General features: G+C 45.9%; 2 protein-coding genes across 2 annotated transcripts; both read right to left on the reverse strand.

The window, feature by feature from the left end:
* Positions 1-205: 205 nt before the first annotated feature.
* LOC119171761 (tissue alpha-L-fucosidase) lies at positions 206-7,654 on the reverse strand. The gene is made up of 3 exons (XM_037422592.2): positions 7,096-7,654; positions 2,735-3,022; positions 206-1,619 (listed from the first exon to the last, which is right to left on the reverse strand). Exons 1-3 carry the CDS (start codon positions 7,437-7,439, stop codon positions 842-844), a joined length of 1,410 nt encoding a protein of 469 aa, XP_037278489.2. The 5' UTR covers positions 7,440-7,654; the 3' UTR covers positions 206-841.
* A 4,144-nt stretch (positions 7,655-11,798) lies between these two features.
* On the reverse strand, positions 11,799-17,067 carry LOC119171750 (alpha-L-fucosidase). The gene is made up of 3 exons (XM_037422582.2): positions 16,594-17,067; positions 13,349-13,636; positions 11,799-12,661 (listed from the first exon to the last, which is right to left on the reverse strand). Exons 1-3 carry the CDS (start codon positions 16,935-16,937, stop codon positions 11,842-11,844), a joined length of 1,452 nt encoding a protein of 483 aa, XP_037278479.2. The 5' UTR covers positions 16,938-17,067; the 3' UTR covers positions 11,799-11,841.
* Positions 17,068-20,113: the final 3,046 nt, after the last annotated feature.

Genomic DNA, 20,113 nt, shown 5'->3' on the forward strand with positions numbered 1-20,113 from the left:
TTTCAATCTATTGTTTAACGGAAGTCTTGTCCGCATGCGGTCGCCATATTTGTATAGATATTCTAGAATATTCCAAAGACTTGAAAGCAACAAAGACAAGAACAACATACTCACCAGCGCTGACTATCAACGAAAGCTGGAACAAGCCAAGTCAGGATGTTTAAATGTGAACCAGTAAACGTCGTGGTAAAAAGGAACACTGTGGTCAACTTTTCGGCATTTATTCGAGAAGCATGAAAGGAGCGAATGCAGTTTTTATGTTCTTTTGTTGGTCGCTACCGGTTGCTACTGTTTATTAGGGCTGTGAAAGCAGTAAAACTAAACTACAAAATGTTTTATCGCAGCAAGAACTTAGTTATTCTGAGGGCCTTCTCCGACGCATACCTGTGTTTACACGATTGTAGGCCGACCTATTTTGTCCTAATTAGAAATCCGCAGTTAGGGGCTCGATCTAGAACCGAAAACTAGCCTCGGTTACAAAGTCTCGTAAAAATATTCCCCACATTTCTTGTGAAACTAGCTTTTCTGCACAACTCACGAGTACTGCCGTGAAGCATACTCAGCACAGCAAATTTGGTATTGTTTTTACAGACATGGTAAATAATTTTTGATGAAATGTGCTTGAGCACCCTTGTTTTGTTTTTTGTTTTTTTGTTTGCCATGCTATTTCATGAGGGTCGACCTACATTCGAGTCGGCATAGAATCGTGTAAATACGATGCATAGTTGGAGTACCAGCCCTAATTACATGGCGGACGCCTTTCCCCTCCTCCATTAGGCCCCTTTTCCTCCAGAGTGGATTAGAAAAGCTTGACTCTGATAATGTTCCCGCAAATATCAATTTACATAGGGGCTTCTACCTTCAACACCCACGCCCATGGCGTGGGCAGCTGGTCTGGTGTCAGCTTGGGAAAAGACACCACGGTGCCTTTCTGAGCAGCTCTACTGTTGGGAGCATCTCCCGTATACTTAACTGATGTCCATGCAAACTCCTGCGCGGTCGGTAGACCCAGCATGGTTACTCTACTTTGCGGTAACAATTCCAACGACTCCAGGTAGAGCCGCTCGTTCTTAGGCCACCTCATAACGAACACGTACACCACGTCATCCTTGGCCGTGTACCATACATTCGGCGTGGCCGTGTCGTTCTGGTACTTCCAGGGCTTCGATCCGTAGACCGCTTCGCCATTGACAGAAAGCCACTGCCCCAGCTCTGTGAGCCGCTCTTCGAAAATCGGAGAGATGATGCCGTCCTTGGTCGGTCCGACGTTGATGAGCAAGTTGCCGTTGCAGCTGATCGTGCTCGCCAGGATGTCGAGAAGTTGGCCAATCGTGCGGTAGTCTAACAGGTTTGCGTCGCGTCTGTAGCCCCACGAGCCCTGGTCGATTGGCAGGCAGTTCTCCCACTTGTGCGGCTGCAGCACGCCTGGATTAAACTGGTCGTCGCAGTTGAAGAAGTCCCCGTGCTTGCAGCGGACCCCTTTACCCCAGCGGTCGTTGACCACGACGTAGGAGCGGACAGGGCTGTCGTTGTACAGCCAGGCGAGGAAAGCGGTGCTGTTCCAGTAAGTGTCCGGCGCTTCCCATTCTCCGTCGGACCACACAATGTCCGGCTCGTACCTGTATAGGTTGAAGAAAACATGGTTTTTGTGTAACTAAAAGCATCAACGGATCAACGACGCGAAGCTTCGTGACATTGCAAACATACACACAACGTCACGTGTATGAGAGCGCATGATTCAGTCTGAACAAAATTAGTGTTGATAACTCAGCCAAAATGCAGCTGAGCTTAAGAAAACAGAAGCACTAAAGCCACCACACCCCCACATGCAATGAACAGTGTGGTCACTTCCTCTATACTTTGCTGACGCCTTAGGTCTTTATACAGTTTAAAGCTATGTCAACACAACGCACTGGGGTGAAGATGGGTATCCGGTGCCAGCCTTCGCTACTTGCATGTGACAAAGGATTCAGCTTCAATAATTTCTTGACTATTCGAGCGTGCTCGCCCAGTAATGCATTCCTCTACCCACAGTGTACACGAAGTGTGTGATGCGCACAAAATTCAACTCAGCTCATGTGTTTTTTGTGTGTTTTTTGCCTACAGAGAGGCACAGGTGTTTCATTATTAGTCTGTATCACCTGGCTTAAGAAATATGTTTCAAGAACAGAATGATAGACATGTGTTAGAAAAGAAAAATTCTGCAGCAGTGTGATGAAGTTAACCAAAGCAAGCAGGTCAGAATAAACAGTGTTTTACAGCCAGCGCGGAAGAAGGGAGAATTCCAATGCTAAATAAATAGATCTGCATTACTCCACTACAGTGTACGTATTGTTTCGCAGAACCAGCCCAATATCATGTGTCAGCATATTGAAAAGGTCGCTGATATCACCAATGTCGGAAAGTTCTTGTGCCCGTGACCGCAAGCCACTAAGTTCACTCATTATTGCGTTAGTTATTGATCCATCTTTCCGCTTTCTTTTGTTCGCCACATGAAGCAATTAGAAATGAAGGCAAGTGCTTGGGTGTGGAAGCTACTTGTGTAACTTGGCACTAAGTCTCTGTGTTATCCCTACAATCATCATAAGTTTATGGATGCATGTGCTCAGCCGAGTGAGAGTGCGCTGGCTAAGCGTCTTCGAATTCAGGATAACAGAATTTTCTAGGGCCACAGCTTGCGACTGAGCCGATAAAAGGAACAATAGGGAATTGGGCACAGACGGACCAAACTCACCTTTCCACAATCTCCATAAGTTCGGGGATGGCCTTGGCTGGTGGAAAAAGGGAGCTCTCGAATCCGGATGCCTTGTCTGCCAGGTAGAGCGGGTGGTACCAGTCCATCATGGAGTGGTACACGCCAAACCGCAATCCTGCGCGGCGCCGAACAGCGTCGGCCAGATCTCCCACCAAGTCGCGGTGTGGTCCCACATCTTTGGCGTTCCAGTTCCACGAAACATCGGAAGGCCACAGCGTGAAGCCCTCGTGGTGCTTGCCCGTCAACACCACGTACTTGGCTCCCGACCTGAGTGCGAATATATACATTAATTGAGCATAAAAGATCAATGAACCCAAGCATTTCTCCTTGAATACCACCATTTGCAGGTTTATGGTACATCAGGACCTAGAAGAATATACGAGGTGCGTCTCCCGTAGAACACCAATATATTAATGATTTTTTAAGTAATGCAATGCAAAAAATGAACCTATTTTCATAAAACTTGTTACCAAACACCAGGAGCGCGTCCAGGATTTTATTTAGCGAGAGATGCAACTATGTAGGTATACATACGGTAAACAGTAAAAATCTCAGAGAGTTAACTGTTATTCATCCCCTCTTCTGGCTATGCGCGTACCCGAGTCATTGAGAACATTGCAAGAGTCACTATATAAGCATTACAAGAAAACTTACTATGTCAAGCATAAGGTAGCGCAGTTCAATCTGTGTCTTAGTACTATTTGATTTCGTTCATTTTTTTGTAAAGTGGCGCTTGCCCTGACTGACAGATTCTGCGACTAGCTATAGGGAATGGGCACTGTCCAGCCCTTAGACTTTTGGGCCTTATGACTAAAATTTTAAGACATCTACACGTAGCGCCATCTCTCATCAGCTACAGCGGCGGCCTGCCGTAACTGAATGGGAAATAGGCGAAAGAAATCATATCTATCGAAAAAACTTAGCTATACAAAACGACTCCGGGTTACATGTAGCAGATTCCCACTGGTACAATTTGTTAAAATTTCAGTGTCGCACTGCAAACTGCGTGGCTTCTCAAAGTGTTTCTCAAAAATGGGTCCCATGTGTTTCTACGGGCGGTGTTCAATTGTCTGGAATACCACGCGCTTCATGATGTGATACTGCAGTTTTAACAAACTGTACCAGTGGCTCTCTGTCACATATAAGCCAAAGTTGATTGATTGATATGTGGGGTTTAACGTCCCAAAACCACTATATGATTGTGAGAGACGCCGTAGTGGAGGGCTCCGGAAATTTAGACCACCTGGGGTTCTTTAACGTGCACCCAAATCTGAGCACACGGGCCTACAACATATAAGCCAAAGTTGTTTTTGTTAACTAGCTTTTTTAAGATATGCGACTTTTATCTTTTATTTCCCGTTCAGTTATGGCAGGCTAGCGTTCCTGTCGCCGGCAGGTGGTGCCACGTCCAGGTGTCCCCAATTCTTAGGAATTGAAGAAAAACTACAAGATCACGGTAACAGCCGATTAATAGGCGTTCATGTGCTGTATGTTTCATATATGAAGGACGGGTAGAGTGTACTAACGCAGACATTCGTTTACTATGTTCAGGACGAGTTTAGTACATGTACTGCAGAGAAAATGGAAAAACAGTCGGAAGGGGGCCCTGAACTAGGCCGTAGGAAGCTATCCACTTGATAATGACATGATGAATGTTTACCTCCGTAACGTTCCCTGAAATCTTTTTTGGAGAGAAGGGTGGTAACCATATTGTATGCATGTTCGTGCGTCCATTTGTATAATATCTGTGCGTGCACTATACACATGCAAAGTTTAAAGAAATTACGAAGGGTGAATTGAACGCCCCTCCACCTGACTACGCCACTAGCTCATCCCATGAGCAGTCGTATCGAAGCACCCTTTCTGCAACAATACAGCAGCTCACACCTACACCCGCTACACTAAGTACGTCTTTCACGAATTGTTTGTGAAGTGTTTTGTATGTTCGTGAGCAAGCTTAACTCGAATGATCAGCCGCGTGTCCTGAAACGATTCGATTGACGCTAACGCCGTGTAGCTTTGGGTTCTGTTGCCGACGTACTACCCATGCGTGCTGACATACTATCGAAGCATACCCAGGTATTATATCGGCAACTGCGCCAAGCGCTTCGTGGTTGACGTCAGCCCAATCAGCCCATGTCGTGCTGCGGTTAAGCTTGCTGACGCCTTTATACGTGTAATAATACATAATGGATCTCTCATACTGTTTCCGTTTCGTTAGCTTTTTGTCTAGAAGGTAACAGTGCCGTGAAGCTTACAGTAACAGTAATAGCATCGGGGGTTTTACATCCCGAGACCACGATATGAGAATGACCTTAGTGCAGGGCTGCGGAAATTTCGACCAAACGAGCACTATAAAGTAGCACAGTGAACGGGCCTCCACCATTTCGCGTCCATGAAGCTTACAGTAGACGACAGAAGTTGCAACAGATTTTTGTGAATATAGTGAATGAAATAAATCCACTATAGATGGACAATGAATGGCTATCATTACTACGCTGCTCGAGACAGTTATGACAGAACACCAGAAAAGAAGAAAAAAAAACATTGTATAAACGGCTTCACTGCTGCATTTCTCAGACAAAAAGAGGCCACCTACACTCAAACAAAAAACAAGCTCGCGTAATTTTAAACGTTCATGAACGAGGAAGAACATTTTCTGTAGTAGTTTCCAGAAGCCGTCAAGATGAACTGCAGCTACAGCGAATGTTCATTTAACTGTCGCCTCTGTAACGTTCCAGTAAATATTGAACACTGCTTCATTACCCCTGCAAACATGTTATTATATTTCGGTATGTTCGTCAAAGGGCTTTTATACATCGACCCCATTTAAACTATCATTGCATACATTAAAGCTAAACGTGAAATTTCATTCTGCGACAAGAGCACGTTACGAGAAGGCAGGTAAAATATGTTAGAACAGCTTGAGTAGCCCTGACCCCCTCCTACACAGGAGAGTGCAGGAGCGTGAGGTTAAGTGCAACCTAATAAGAGAAAGATGTATGTTTCATAGTTGTTAAAAAGAGATTACAATGGAGGCATACTAAAAGGGTAGTCGTCAGAGCACATAACATTGTACAAACCAATCGCAGTTGTTTTGGTAATATGCTAGATACGTAAATGTTATGTTTCCTAGTCAGGTGGTTTAGAAGGTAGGCCGCTGAAACTTTAGCATTTGATTTTCGTAATTTGTTCGGAATTATTGCGTGCCACCCAAAAGCGCTGTTATGCATGCTGAAATGCTCTTACTGGTTGGTATGAATAGTTTTTGGCCGTCTGTGAGTGCTCTTCAAAGCAAGCGAGAGGCTGAATTCGATTGTGCAGTAAACATAGCTTGAAGGCTGGCTGCGATATCTCAAGCAAAGGTGAAATTTCTGCTGGAACATCGGAGCGACCGTAGGCCACTGTACAATACAGAGAAACAAAAGCTGCTACATTTGTTAGCAAGACCGTTTTCGTTGGCATTGAACAGACATGTATCGACACAGTAGAATATTTGCGATAAAGATGAGTTTCAATTAAACATTGTGTGTGTAGGCTTTTAAAAACCAAGCCAAATACACTGCTCACTTGTGATAACTGTAGGTTTAGAAAGTTTTGAAAAATTAAACCTCTGTCAATGTTTTCAACTGTACTGCTTGAATACCGCAAGTAAGTGATGAACAAATTACAATAAGGCACGCGTATACTGTAGCTTACGTACCATCACTGACAAGTTTTCAAGACTCGTGAAAGACACACTGCCAATCAGATGGTTTCATAATCTGCAACTTCAAAATTACGGCATAAGTTTGTATTATACAGTTTACTTGTTAACTTGTTACGCTTCATAGATTAGGAAGCAATATAAACAACAACACTGTTGCAATTAGCGTCAGCCATTGCAAGCGATACAATTTGATGTGTCTGGAAGAGTGAAATTCCAAAGCGCAGTATAAGATGTAAAATGATTTTTTAAATGAAAGAGCCAGCCAGATTGCGTGAACTATTCGACTATTCATTTCATTTTTTCATATAGATAACATATGCTTATTTAGTCACCCACTTCAAGCATTCAAATTGTGCCCTCTACACGAGGTAATTTTGAATGTACCGAGCCTCCCCAGCAACTCCGGACATTCATAAGCCAGCTACCCCCCCCCCCCCTCACCCCAACAGCAACGCCCTCCGCTGCCGCTGCCTCCATAAATACATTTGAAGGTGTCATAAACACGACAAGGAGCTATATGCTTGTGTATCCTCCTTAGTCGTGCCAGCACTATTACCACTTCAATCGGATCTAACCAACTAGCCGAAAAATCAGTACTTTAGACGCTTGATGCAAACACCACTGCACTCACTTAGCGAAGATGTCGGCCCAGCGATTAGGGTCGAAAAACTCGGCCGTGAACAGCGGGGCGAAATCCTGGTACGTAAAGCCCGGTCTGTAGTTGCGCCTCATAAATTCCACGTACGGGACTCGCTGTTCGTGCCAGTTGTGCCAGAACCACTCGCTCCCAAAGCTGGGCACCGAGAAGATGCCCCAGTGAAGAAACACGCCGATTTTGGCCTCGTCGAACCACGAAGGCAGCGGGCGGGTGTCCAGCGACGACCAGTCGGGAGTGTAGCGCCGGTCACGGGACGGGCTGGCCACCGCTGTTGCCGCGAGTGCAAATAGGAGCGCGCCTGACGCAGAGAGACTCATCTTGACGGTTACCCAAGCCGGCGATGTTCAATTCGTCGCCGCACTGGCGTACTGTGATTGTACTTTCGAAGCAGTACCTTGATGCGCCGGTTGTTGCTGTCCGCTATGACTCTGGAGGCTCAGGCAGCTCGAATGTCCCGTCGATGCAGGTGCAGTCCTCACAAGGACACTCTCACGCCAGTGTTCGATTGAGGACCCTATCTCTTAAGTGTGCGTCCGGACTTCTGAAGCGGGAGAGAGAGTTAAAGGAGGTTGCGTAGATAAAAATGGCACTACTTCGGTATCACCAGCAGGAGCGCGGCTCGTTGTCAACTCAAGAATGCTCCTGCACACGACGACTGCATTCAAGTAACACAGTAAAAGTTCACGAGTCGGTGCAAGAGGTGATCTCAGTTTAGAGGTAATAAGTGTGTGTAGGCTTGATTTTCGGTCCTCTCACTGTCGGTTATCTTTTAAACAGAGGCGCCACAGTTTACACTACAGAGAGACGCAAGTTTTCCGGCGAAATCTGCATGTGGCTTCATCGACGAAACCAGCTTAAAATGTATAGCACTGCACGGCGAGTCGCTGGAATGCTCGTTGTGACCCAGCTTGGACCCGGCACCTATAAAAGGACTCTAAACACGATGGAGGGTACAAGTAATAAAACCTGGAATCCACAGCACCCATAATTAACGCAACGCCGAATGACATATAGTGTAATGCATATAGTAGGTTGATCGAGTTATTTAGGTCTCGGTTTCGACCCGCCACGGCGGCTAGTTATCATGATACTCCATTGCTGAGCCGAAGGTCACGGTATAGATTCCCGGCCGAGGTGGGTGCATTTTCGTTGGAGGCGAAAATAAATCTCTGAGCCGGTGTACTTAATTAAGGTGCACGTTAATGAACAATGGTTGGTCGAAATTCCCAAAGCCCTCCATTATGCGGCGTTCTTTATAATTTTATCGTGTTTTTGGGACGTCAAACTTCAGTAACTATTCTGACAATGATCGAGGTGTCGATCCTGTAAAGGTCATTAGGATGAAGACGGTTATGAAACGGTTTAGATGATACAAATAAGCGACAGCAGGCAACCGGCTAATGTGGTATCGTAAGCGCCGCTTCATAGAGCTGCATGATATATTTCACTCAGACATCTGCATGTTATCAGCCTATAGCGGCTCGACTTGTCGGTGCAAAAGATATGTGCAAAGAAATAGGAGACAAAAAAGAGAAGGCGAAAATCGCGTATGAAAGGTGGGGTGAAGAGCGACAAGGAGTAATATTGCAAGATGAGCTAGTTGGCATGAGTGCATCGTAACTTATTTTCAGCGCACACTGACACACGGACAAAGAAAGGGAACAACACCAGCGCTTATATATACGATGAATAAGTTACGATGAAGATCGAAGGTCGCGTAAAACGAAGTGACCTGTTTATACATTTCTCAATAGCGTCCCCGCTCGATATCGATCAGTTCATACTCGATCGCTGTTATTTGCCCGCGGGCGAGTAATCGGTACACTATCTTGAACATGTCATGCCACAACGTAGAAGCAACTTCGAGATGACGGATAATATATTAATTGCAGCCTACGTAAGCAAACACTCAGCTTCACGTTTCCAGAATCCTGCACCGGAATCGGCGGTGCGGTTGCGTAAAACAGCGTTCCGATAGCGTGTCATTTTAGGCGAAAGCACAAGGGGCGCTGTGAGTTTTTTTTCACCACGCATATGTCGCCTCGAACCCTGAGAAGCAGTGTGAGATTAACACAATAGATGTGATTAAAAAAAAAACGACGAAAGCTACCATGCCCGCTGTGCTTCAGCTAGTTGTCAGGTTTGTCCAATAGGTTACTGGCTGTTTTGTCAGAGTTCATAATCGTCCGGCTTCCCTGTTTCAAGCCTTGCGTGATTTGGTGGAAGCTTCGCCATTTTTTTTAGATGCGAAGCATCTTCTGATCGAGTTCCATACGGCGTGCGGCGTGACCACCATTACTGCGCATGCACATCCGCTCCCCCTTCCTCTCCTTTCCTACGCTCCTCTTTCTCTCGCCTCGACACGCAGACGCAGGCAGCGTCTTGAATCTAGTTTATTGATTGAAAATAAAAGAAAAAAAAAACGACTGCCCGCGCTGATCTGCCGCCTCGTATATGTTGGCCCTGGGACTTTTCCTAGGTAGGCACTGCACCGTGCTCCCTACCGGGCAGCAGGAAGAAGAAGAACATAAACTTTATTTGTCGAATCCAGACGATTCGAGTCCGGTGTTTTTTAGTGGGCCTGCAGCACCCGGCACGCTGGACGGCCCAGAGTTGTAGATTATGTGCCTTTTTCCTCTTCTAACCACTACCACCAAAATCTCCTAGGTAGTGCCGGTGGGAGCTTTTTATTGTGCGTTGTTCAACAGCGTGCGCGTTACCTAAAAGCGGACTGCGGGTTTCTGTGTCCAATGGGAGTGTTCTGTCTCTCATTGCCTATTAGCAGTGATTAGCATGTTCTAGTCGATAATCTCTCCTGGGCGACGCTCCGAAGACCGCCAGCATCAACGCCGCCACTTGTGTGAGCGTTAACGCCGGCTGCTTTGAATCTACACATGGTTTTCTGTCGTGGGAGATGGATGGATGCGAAACTTTATTTGAAGTCCCGAGGTGCACGACTCAACGCGCAGCATGCCAGTCTCACGTAGGGACAGTCAGTTGGGATAGGAAGAATACAAAGAGAAAAAAATTAAACCATGTCCCGCTAGTGTGAGGTAGAATAGCAAAAAATGGTTAAATTTTTCCCCTTCTATTTCTTTCTATCACTTTTTCTCTCCCGATTTTTCTCTGTCTCTTTCTCCCTCTCTTTCACTTGTATCAGAGGGTCCACTTTGTCAACGTGCTGTACTCGGTAGGGAGGATTGCCGAGCTCCTGTGGCACATAACTACCTGAGAAGTTTATCACGAGCAGGCACAACTTACCGATAGCTTGAACATATTCAATTTAACGAAAATGAAGGGATCGAGCACGACTTGGTTTGTAAAGATTGTTTTGTGCACATTGTGCATACCTGAGTTTTTTTATACCACTGGCTTAAACAAGCTTTTGCTGTTAAAATGCCGCTGTGAAGTACATATTTGCAATCTTTATAATCGCAACTTCTCAGTGTCTTCCTGCCTTCTTTGATTTTAATTTCGCTTTCTTCACACCGCAGAGTTGAATAACTGAAATTCTCGCGCAACATCGTTCACTGTTCATTTAATCTCCCCAATAACCATACTAACTGCCCGCCAGAGTGATAAAAGAGGTGCCATGAAAAGGTAAACTTGGTATGTTACTGTGCACGCACAAATTTGTATAAATTTAGCAACCTAGCTCATGTCATTCAAGATTGGTATCTATGACGCGGTTCTATTCGTTCGCGCCCATCCCGTAGTTTTGCATTGACCGTTTGAGACTTGCATCCTAGAGCATATCCTCATCTCGTGGCCAAGTGCATTTACTACTCGGTCCAGGTCTGTTTCAATACTATCAGTATCACATTTTCTTAGTACATTTTCTTCCGTGACGCACTCATATCACAGCGCTTATTGCACTGCAGTATGTGCACATATCATTATTTGAAACGGCCTGTTATAAGCATATACACGTTCCTTACCTTGCTCCGTTCTTTGATACGTTCCCCGAGAAGTGAAGCGTGGTGGTGCGAATGGGGCCCGCTTAGCTATCACGGTCTATATATCTCGGAGGTGAAGTTAAAGCGTCATCCGAGATCTTTCATTATTGTTTGAACACACTGCTTTCAAGTTATAAACTTGTGCCAAGAGCTAAAGATAACCACTACTGTTTCGAAAGCAGCAATAGTTTCTATTTAATGCCACTTGTCACTCTCCTTCAAGTCACAAGAGCTTTTGTTTTATTGGTACGGAAATCAGTCGGAGACCACGCGCATGTGGTAAAGATCGACGCGTTTGAGCTCTACGTGTGTTCTTGAAGCGATTCGCTTGGTTAACTTCGAATCTCTTCGCTTAGCGTAGTTACGTGCGTGCTATACACGAATGCCGGCGACTCTGCGGCAAACAATTCGGGACTGTGATGCAATAAACTGAAGACTGTGCTCGATTCTCTGTGCGTGATAGTGCGTTGTGTTTCTCTGCCTGCAAGCATTATTCGCGTTACTCCAAAGAGCCTGATGACTCCCTGATGCGGACCAAGAAGCCCACATATATATCAAGACTGTTTATGTTGGACTAATAACAACTGCACGCTGGGGCGGACGTTGGGAGTTTTTGTGCGGCTTGATGGTGTAGTGAATTTATAGTAAAGTACCTAGCGCTACAAGGTAAGTCTGTTTTGGAGCCAGCGGTATATGTTTTTTAACGTTCAACAAGTCGGCCCAGTGGCTACGAATTTATTTATTTATTTCCTTATTTATTTATTCATTCTGTTTTCGCACTCGGCAAACTGCTTGGCATCAAGGCTTCAGAGGCGCCTATCACCTTTAGCACCCAGGCCCACGGAGTGGGAAGTTTGTCTACCGTCAGCTTTGAAAATCTGACTACCGTGCCCTTCTTGAAGGCTCCTTTCCGGCCACCGCCTTCGAGCGAGTGAGCGGGTATCCACGCAAACGGCCGATGCGCGGGTAGCCCGAGCATCGTAATTCTGCCTCCTGGTAACATTTCCAGCGACTCCAGGTAAAGCTGCTCGTTCTTGGGCCACCTCATAACGAACACGTACACCACGTCATCCTTGGCCGTGTACCATACATTCGACGTGGCCGTGTCGTTCTGGTACTTCCAGGGCTTCGATGCGTAGACCGCTTCGCCGTTGACGGAAAGCCACTTCCCCAACTGCGTGAGCCGCTCTTCGTAAATGGGCGTGATGACACCTTCCTTTGTCGGGCCTACGTTGATGAGCAGGTTGTCGTTGCAGCTGACCGTGCTCGCCAGGATGTCCAGCAGCTGGCCGATGGTAAGGTACTCCGAGAGGTACGCATCGCGTCTGTAGCCCCAAGAGTGTTTGTCGATCGTCAAGCAGTTTTCCCATTTGCGTCGCTGCAGCACACCTGGGTTGAACCGATCTTTGCAGGTGAGGAAGTCCCCGTGCTTGCACAGGGCCTCTCTGCCCCAGCGGTCGTTGACCACGACAGTAGAACGCACGGGACTTTCGTTGTAGAGCCAGGCCAGGAAAGAGGTGCTGTTCCAGTAAGCGTCGGACGCTTCCCAGTCGCCGTCAGACCAAACAATCTCTGGATGGTACCTGTAAATGGGAAAGCTTTCATAATAATGTGTTTGCTGAGAGCTCAAGGAAACTTAACGCTATGTCACTGCGTACAGGTCTGTAAACTAAGTTTTATGTAATGCATGCCTTCAAGTATAGTTGGGAAGGGGTCATCAACGCCACAATTCATTGTAGTGAAGGAGTGACGTACCCACTACGTAGCCTCAACTATACAACAGCGCACTGTGTTGATTCTCTGCGGCGGCGGCGGCAGCGGCTGCTCGTGCTGCTGCTGATTATGATGATGATGATGATGATCAATTATGCCTGAACGTGTTGTAAAGCGCGTGTCTTTCAATCGTCTACTTGCGAAATCCACATGACGCCTGGAGCAATTTTACGCTGCTGTCACTCAGCAATTTAAGCGAAAACAAAAGAAGATCAGAGAAAATCATGACACAGCGCAAAATAGAGTAGAGGGCACACGCAAACAGACGCCTTTGGTCCTACAGACACCCTTACCAGGGCGGCTTCATATGTACCGCCATTGTTTTCTCTGGGTTGTTGCTATTATGCATTGCCCCAATATCGCGCGAGTGTGAGGTCACTTGGATGTTAGTGCATAATCTGCGAAGGTATTGGCGAGTGAGTATAAGCCATGTTAACCCGTATACGCCGCCCTACAAAGAACAAAACCTTCAAGAATGCAGTTCTCGGGGCACTCACCTTTCCACAATCTCCACGAGTTCCGGAAGGGTCTTAGCAGGTGGAAACAAAGCAGTCGAAAAGTTGGACGCCTTGTCAGCCAAGTACAGTGGGTGGAACCAGTCCATCAATGAGTGGTACAGCCCAAACCGCATTCCTCCACAGCTCCTTACGGCCTTGGCCAGAGCCCCCACCAGGTCCCGGTGCGGCCCAACGTCCAGGGCGTTCCAGTTCCATGACACGTTCGAGGGCCAAAGCGTGAATCCCTCGTGATGCTTGCTTGTGAGCACCACGTACTTCGCCCCAGACCTAAACGAGAAGCGTTCATCTTGCTACAGGGATTGTAGCGGCAAGGCCCACGTTCAACTAAAAGCTGTTCGAACGCTGCTACCCCGTGCGCTAAACACGAGAAAGCCACAGTTTCCCAACTGGTATTTGTTAATTATGGTAAGTTTTCGGCGTGCACAGAACAAAGACGTATGAAAAGAATACATACAAGCGCTTGTATGTTTTCCTACTTTACATGTTTGTTGTGTGCGTCCTGAAAACTTTCCATAACGAACAACATTTCGTTTAAATTTGGTAAAGCGTGATTTGGAGCGTATCTGTTCGGAATAGCCGCGCATGCGGTTGGAGAGAAGTGGGGTGTGGTAGTAAGAATAAAAAAAAAAAATTAGCCCCACACATTAAGTCAGTCTGATCTGTGCGGTCACATTTTAAAGAGTGCAGGGTCCATGCAGGTTTGACAAAATAATGGCAGCCGAGGACTTCTCAGGTTGGATCTCAAAAACTTATCACTTCTATTCTTTTACCGCCGGTGAGTTGGGGACCAACAAACTGCCGTTGTGAGCAAAATACCGTTGACCTATTTTCATTCTTGCATTCATTGCGAAGCTTGTTCGCATTCGGCCTCGAACACTTCGAAGAGGGGGGGGGGGGGGGAGGAGTGGGTATACTTTACATTTGGTAGTGCGTTATAGTTATACCATCGTAGACCCTACTCCCTGCAAGACATAACTATCGGCAGCGTGAGGCCACGTATTAAAATGCCTTAATGTCATCAGTCGATTGCAATGGTTACCCGTACGGTCACCTTTCACCGTGACTGTAAGTGTCACCGATCCTAGTTTCTGCTCGCGATAAGAGCTTACTGTAAGTACGAGGTAATTAGGATGTCGAAAGAAGCGAATTCCTAATGCTGATACTGCACACGCAATTTACCTAGTATATCTGAAGCTGCATAAACCCCCTGCTTATTTTTCACACAAACGTGTTTTTGTTGGGGCTCATCACGGCTTCGCTGACGTATTTCTGTCATGGATATGACGTAGAAAAAAATATATTAACACATCGCAAAAAAACATTGGCCCCCTATGTGCATGTCCGACAGCAAATGTCATCCAAAAACGATATTTTTGCTGCCTCACGCGAAAAAAAAAAAAAACATCCAATGAATGTGATTCTGAAGGCGCTGCGAGAGACATGAGCGCCATCTTGCAGTAATCTCGGAAAGAGAAGAATTTTCGAGGTCATATTGTGTTGAGTTCAAGGTAGATGGCAACACCATATTGATTTAGCAATGCGTAGGAAGTTAGTTTTTTCGTGCATAGCGTCTCATTGTCAGCGCAGTGTAATAAATTATTCTGTTTTAAGAATTGGTAATTTATGCCTTTTCTAGTAGAAATAAAGAAGCCACAGAGCACTGACGCGTTGATATTGTGCCGCAGATGCACGTAATATCCCACTTTTTATTTGACTATCGCACAAGTACGAACTCCTAAACATGAGCTATATTGGTGGGCGCTGCGCATGTGGTCGGACTGAAGCCGTTTCGCCTGACAAACAGACATATAAACAGACAGACAGACAGACCAAAATTTCTGCGTTGAAGTATTCCGAGAAAAGTTATCGTCTTTAAAAAACTAGAAGAAAATGTTCCGTAGCGGAGCATTGAACACGGGGCCTCTCACTTTGGCCGCGCGCAACTCAGCCACTATGCCATGAATTGTACTTTGAGGAGCATGCTAACGGCAAGCCATTTATGTACACCATATACCCATGGGCGTTCCTCAGAGCTCCACAACCTTGCCGCGTTTTCGTCATCAATAACAAGATGACGCAATTAACGGCCTCGTGTTGGGTGCCTCTCGCGTTTCTTTGAACATGCGCCTCCACGGACTGCGCGCGCGCTTATCAGATTGGACTCGTGATTCAAGACAGCACGAAGGTCACTGCGCTCACTGCCATAGCTGCCTTTAACGAAACGCACACGCTGCTCACATACGATGGAGTAAAAATTGTGAAAGTTGTTCGCGCTCGTCCTGTGTATTCTTGCAAGTTCGTTTCATGCGCCCTTCCTTTCCGTTCGAGAAGCCTGCTCTAAGTGTCGAGCTGAGACAGTTGTTCGCGCCCGCGCTGTGTTTGCCTATCTCGCGCGTGCCCTCTGCATAAAGTGTACGCCATAAGTTATGAACTGCTTGCCATTCTTCGCATGAAAATTCAATTCGTTGCTGTATTGATTAATTCATTCATCCTTGTGCTGAAAAATAGAAAAATGAATGCTCAACCAACTCGTTGATAACACATTTCACTTTAGTGTTACACTGATTCCTAAAAATAGGGTTGGGGCATGTTGTTTTTGTATTGTGTCCATCCACCATATCCTTCAGTCCCTCTAAAGGGCAACACAGGAATTTTGTTTTCCGGTTTGATACTATTTTGCTATAATATAAGTGCTGTTTGGTATATGATTGATATGTAGGGTTTAACGTCCCAAAACCACCATATGATTATAAGAGACACCGTGATGAAGGGCTCTGGAAATTTAGACCACCTGGGGTTTTTTAACGTGCACTCAAATCTGAGCACACGGGATTACAGCACTTTCGCCTCGATCGAAAATGCAGCCACCGCAGCCGCAATTCAATCCCGCGACCTGCGGGTCAGCAGCCGGGTACCTTAGCCACTATACCACAACGGCGGGGTGCTGGTTTGAATACTCTGATGAATTATGCCAAACTGTATGGCCTCAAGTCATATGTATTTTTCCTAAAGATAATGTTTACATATTTTTAGCGAATTCCCGTATCTTGCCTTCGAATCCCAGTCACGCTGTATTTGTGATGTTGTATATTGCATCTTACCTCCGTGAGCAGGCAGTCAGACGCAGATCACGTAATTCGATCGAGCTCACCACTTTATACTATGTGCGAACCAATTTTCTGCAATGAGTGTAAAAAGTGCGTAATGAGTTACGACACACTCACTTCGCAAAAATATCGGCCCAACGTTCGGGGTCGAAGAACTCGGCCGTGAACTGCGGAGCGAAGTCCTGGTACTTAAATCCCGGCTTGTAGTTGCGCCTCATGAAATCCACGAGCGGCGGATCTTCGAAATGCCAGTTGTTCCAGAACCATTCGCTCCCGAAGCTGGGCACCGAGAACACGCCCCAGTGGACGAACACGCCGACCTTCGCATCGTCGAACCACGGCGGCAGCGGGCGAGTGTCCAGCGACGACCAGTCGGGGCTGTAGCGACGAGCCGAGGTAAGTCGCGCTAGCGCCCGCGCATTTACAAGAATAAGCAGGCATGCCGTCGTCAACGGCACCATTTCGCAATACGGCAGCGGGCCCACGTGATATACGACCGTAGTAGTTGGTACCGTATCTTCGCGGCCGTGGTTCTTGCCTTCACTTCGAGAATCAAATAGCTCCAGTTTGAGTGCCCTTGACCTCAAAGCGGTAAAATACAGCTGGACCTCTGCCAACCACGTTTCGTCTAAAAGTTATCCTGCACATCAATCAAGCAAAGATGTGACGTACTTCTAAGTTTATATATACACTCACAACCTTAGTTCAAACTGTTTGAAAAGAGCACCATAGGCGAGTGTTTGCAACGTGTTAAGTGCAGCCGCGCTACCAGACGTCCATATAAGTTCAAAAATCATACGTCGACATATCTCTCTATAGCAGCGCACGCCTTCTCTATTGTTCGAGATCTCGTGCCTGCCTTGTTCAGCATCATACGATGTGGCTTCAACTCGTGAAATATAGCGCCAGCCATAGTCTTATATTATGTCTTACGTATTAAGATGGCAGGCTTACGTCATACACGTCAACAACGTTGCAGACGAGCGCTTTTGTGAGATACTCACCTCGTGTACTGCGTTTGTTCGTTCATGTTTTATTTCACCGATGACAGCGACCCGCTCACTATTTTTTTCTAAACGCATTATAGCGGTTATTTTGCTAAGTTAGCTCACGCTCACTGGTAATAAATAGCACGTACATGGGTAGTTATAATTAAATATCTGCTGTGGTTGTTATCACGCCTCTGACGCATAAGCTGGACTATTTGAAGAGTGGGACAACGCATGAAATATTAAGTCAAAAGTGATGTCAGATAATTGAAAAACTTAACTAATTGCATTAAAACACTTACTTTATGGTGAAAACGAGCAACCAGATGTAGTGTGCTTATTTTCTTCTTCTAGCCGCCATTTTTCCAAATATATGGTGAACTGTAGCAGGATTCAGTAAAGTCTATAACTGATCATAGTGCATCATTTTCTAGGCACGCGTTATTCCAGCGATGGTGCCAGAGCACATTAAATGACGCAGCGCAGTGTTTCAAAATTACGAATAAGAATGTTTACTGGCGCAGAAAGACTGAAAGAACACATTGACATGCAAGGCTTCAAAATGAGCATCCAGCCGCAAATACTATCATCTTTTTGTCAACGTTACTTTACGCGAACAAAATGGCTATAATATGGATATTTCTGACAGCTGGTTGGCCAACATGTTCTAATGTCCCGAGTAAAACATCTATCACCCACTGGGAATATATAAATGGACAACGTGGAGGTACTTAACCTTCGTTGCATAGCAGTAAAGAATCACACGATTTATCGTGGAATTGAGGCAGTCACATGTTTTAAGTTAGAAATAATTAAACCACTAGTTGAAAGGCGTAATTATCTTAGCTCATGTAAACCACCTACTTGAATTCTGTTGAACACACGTATGTGGAAAGGGATGCTTGGAATCATGCAACAATGTCCGTCTTTTCCTGTTCGCTCAAGATTCACTCCCGAAACAGCAAAACTGTCTTTCTTCTATGAAATGAACGCGTCAAGCTGAAGATACTACCATGTACCATCCTCGCGGATAAATGTGTTAGAAATATAATGCCTAACTTTAATAAGATTAAATGACTGATCGCAAGACAACAAGCGTTGTCTTGCGATCATGTCACAGTTAGTTTGAACCATTTATATCTGATCTTCAGCACACTACAAATGACGCCACCGCAAGGCTGGCTTGGTCACATGTGACGCGTGAAAACTTGCTAGCAAACAAAGTTATGCATCGTTTCTTTTATGCGTAATGGTATAGATGAGGTCTCCGACCTCAAATCAGAAGGGTATGAAAACAATTAAAGGTTGCCTTTTTCCAAAAACTATTTCCAGACACTGGTGTTTTTGGTAAATGATTTACGTTTCACTTCCATTAGGAAGTAAAATTATGCCCGATAACACCACGAAATTTACCTAAAGAGAAAGCGAAAGTGCCGAAGTTAATATGTACCGAGCTTCACTACACTCAGTTGTTCGCAGGAACAAATTCGCAAAATTGAAGTTCTTTGCAGGGTTTGTAAATATTGTGATTTCTTCCTGTAACGTTTACAATAATAACACACTCATAAGATTCTATATATCGCACATTTTAAGAAGGGAGTATATGCTGTGGCCGAGAAGTGCGCCTTTGTTTTCCGTAGGTGCGATGAGTGTTCAAACGTTTTCTTTTTTTTAGGGGGGGGGGGGGGGCAAAGTCCATGTATGTTTTCTTTTTCAGGCAACAATCTTTTCCCTTTATTCACAAAAACAACTTTGAAACCATTGTTCAGGCTCCAATGCTGAGGTCTACAGTAAATTCATATTGCCAATCGGGAATGCTGACCACTGACCACGACTTCGTGTTCGATCTTATCTGGAGACACCAAAGCGCTGTTGGAGCGATAAAAGCGAGAGACAACAGACGCCCGTGGTTTTATTTGCTCGGTTCTTGGAAACTTCGGAGCAAGACCGGCCTCCAGCAATAGCTTTTTTGCTTCATACAATGCAGCTTGATCATTAATTACGTGGGCTTGAACGTCCAAAAACCACCATATGTTTACGAGAGACGCCGTGGTGGAGGGCTCTGGAAGTTTTGACCACCTGGGGTGCTTTAAAGGGCCCGTAAACCAACCAGACGTGGAAATTCAGTTGTTGTGGGGAAATTGTGCACGAGTGTACGACGAACACGGAGCCGTAAGAATTTTTCGAAACGGTGCAGTAATAGCGGAGTTAGACGCGTTTGATTATTGAAATCGTGACAACCACTCCTTTCGCTCTCTCCTGCGCTTCCACTCCGCTGGTATCCTCTCCCACGCCGCTTTGCCCTGTCACCAAACGCCCCTCCTATGCTCCTCCCAATCTCTCTAGGCACTGCGCCGTGCTCCCGACCGGGTTGCAGAAATTAGGTGCCTTTTCTCATCTTCTAATCACTACCACCACCACCAATCTCTCGTGGCATACGTCATCGCTGACGCGCTGCTTGAAACGCCGTATACTTCCGGTTGCCGCGACTCCGGTCGTCGACTCTGTCAGTTGCGTGCTTGTTAGCGAACCATGGCTGCCGTGATTGTGCCGGTATGGAACCTGCATTGCACGCACGCCTTCGAAAAATTGCTAACGAGATGGACCCGTACGGGGACACGACGTGTTACACGCCCGCGGTCAACACG

This window comes from Rhipicephalus microplus, chromosome 3 (assembly GCF_043290135.1).
Source record: "Rhipicephalus microplus isolate Deutch F79 chromosome 3, USDA_Rmic, whole genome shotgun sequence".
In the NCBI taxonomy this organism is placed as follows: Eukaryota; Metazoa; Arthropoda; class Arachnida; order Ixodida; family Ixodidae; genus Rhipicephalus; species Rhipicephalus microplus.

Coding starts and splice junctions, on each gene's coding strand:
- LOC119171750 (XM_037422582.2), bottom strand. CDS start 16,937: ATGGTGCCGTTGACGACGGCATGCCTGCTTATTCTTGTAAATGCGCGG. Junction 13,637..16,593: donor TGGGCCGATATTTTTGCGAA/GTGAGTGTGTCG, acceptor CTTCTCGTTTAG/GTCTGGGGCGAAGTACGTGG. Junction 12,662..13,348: donor CTCGTGGAGATTGTGGAAAG/GTGAGTGCCCCG, acceptor TCCCATTTACAG/GTACCATCCAGAGATTGTTT.
- LOC119171761 (XM_037422592.2), bottom strand. CDS start 7,439: ATGAGTCTCTCTGCGTCAGGCGCGCTCCTATTTGCACTCGCGGCAACA. Junction 3,023..7,095: donor TGGGCCGACATCTTCGCTAA/GTGAGTGCAGTG, acceptor ATTCGCACTCAG/GTCGGGAGCCAAGTACGTGG. Junction 1,620..2,734: donor CTTATGGAGATTGTGGAAAG/GTGAGTTTGGTC, acceptor CAACCTATACAG/GTACGAGCCGGACATTGTGT.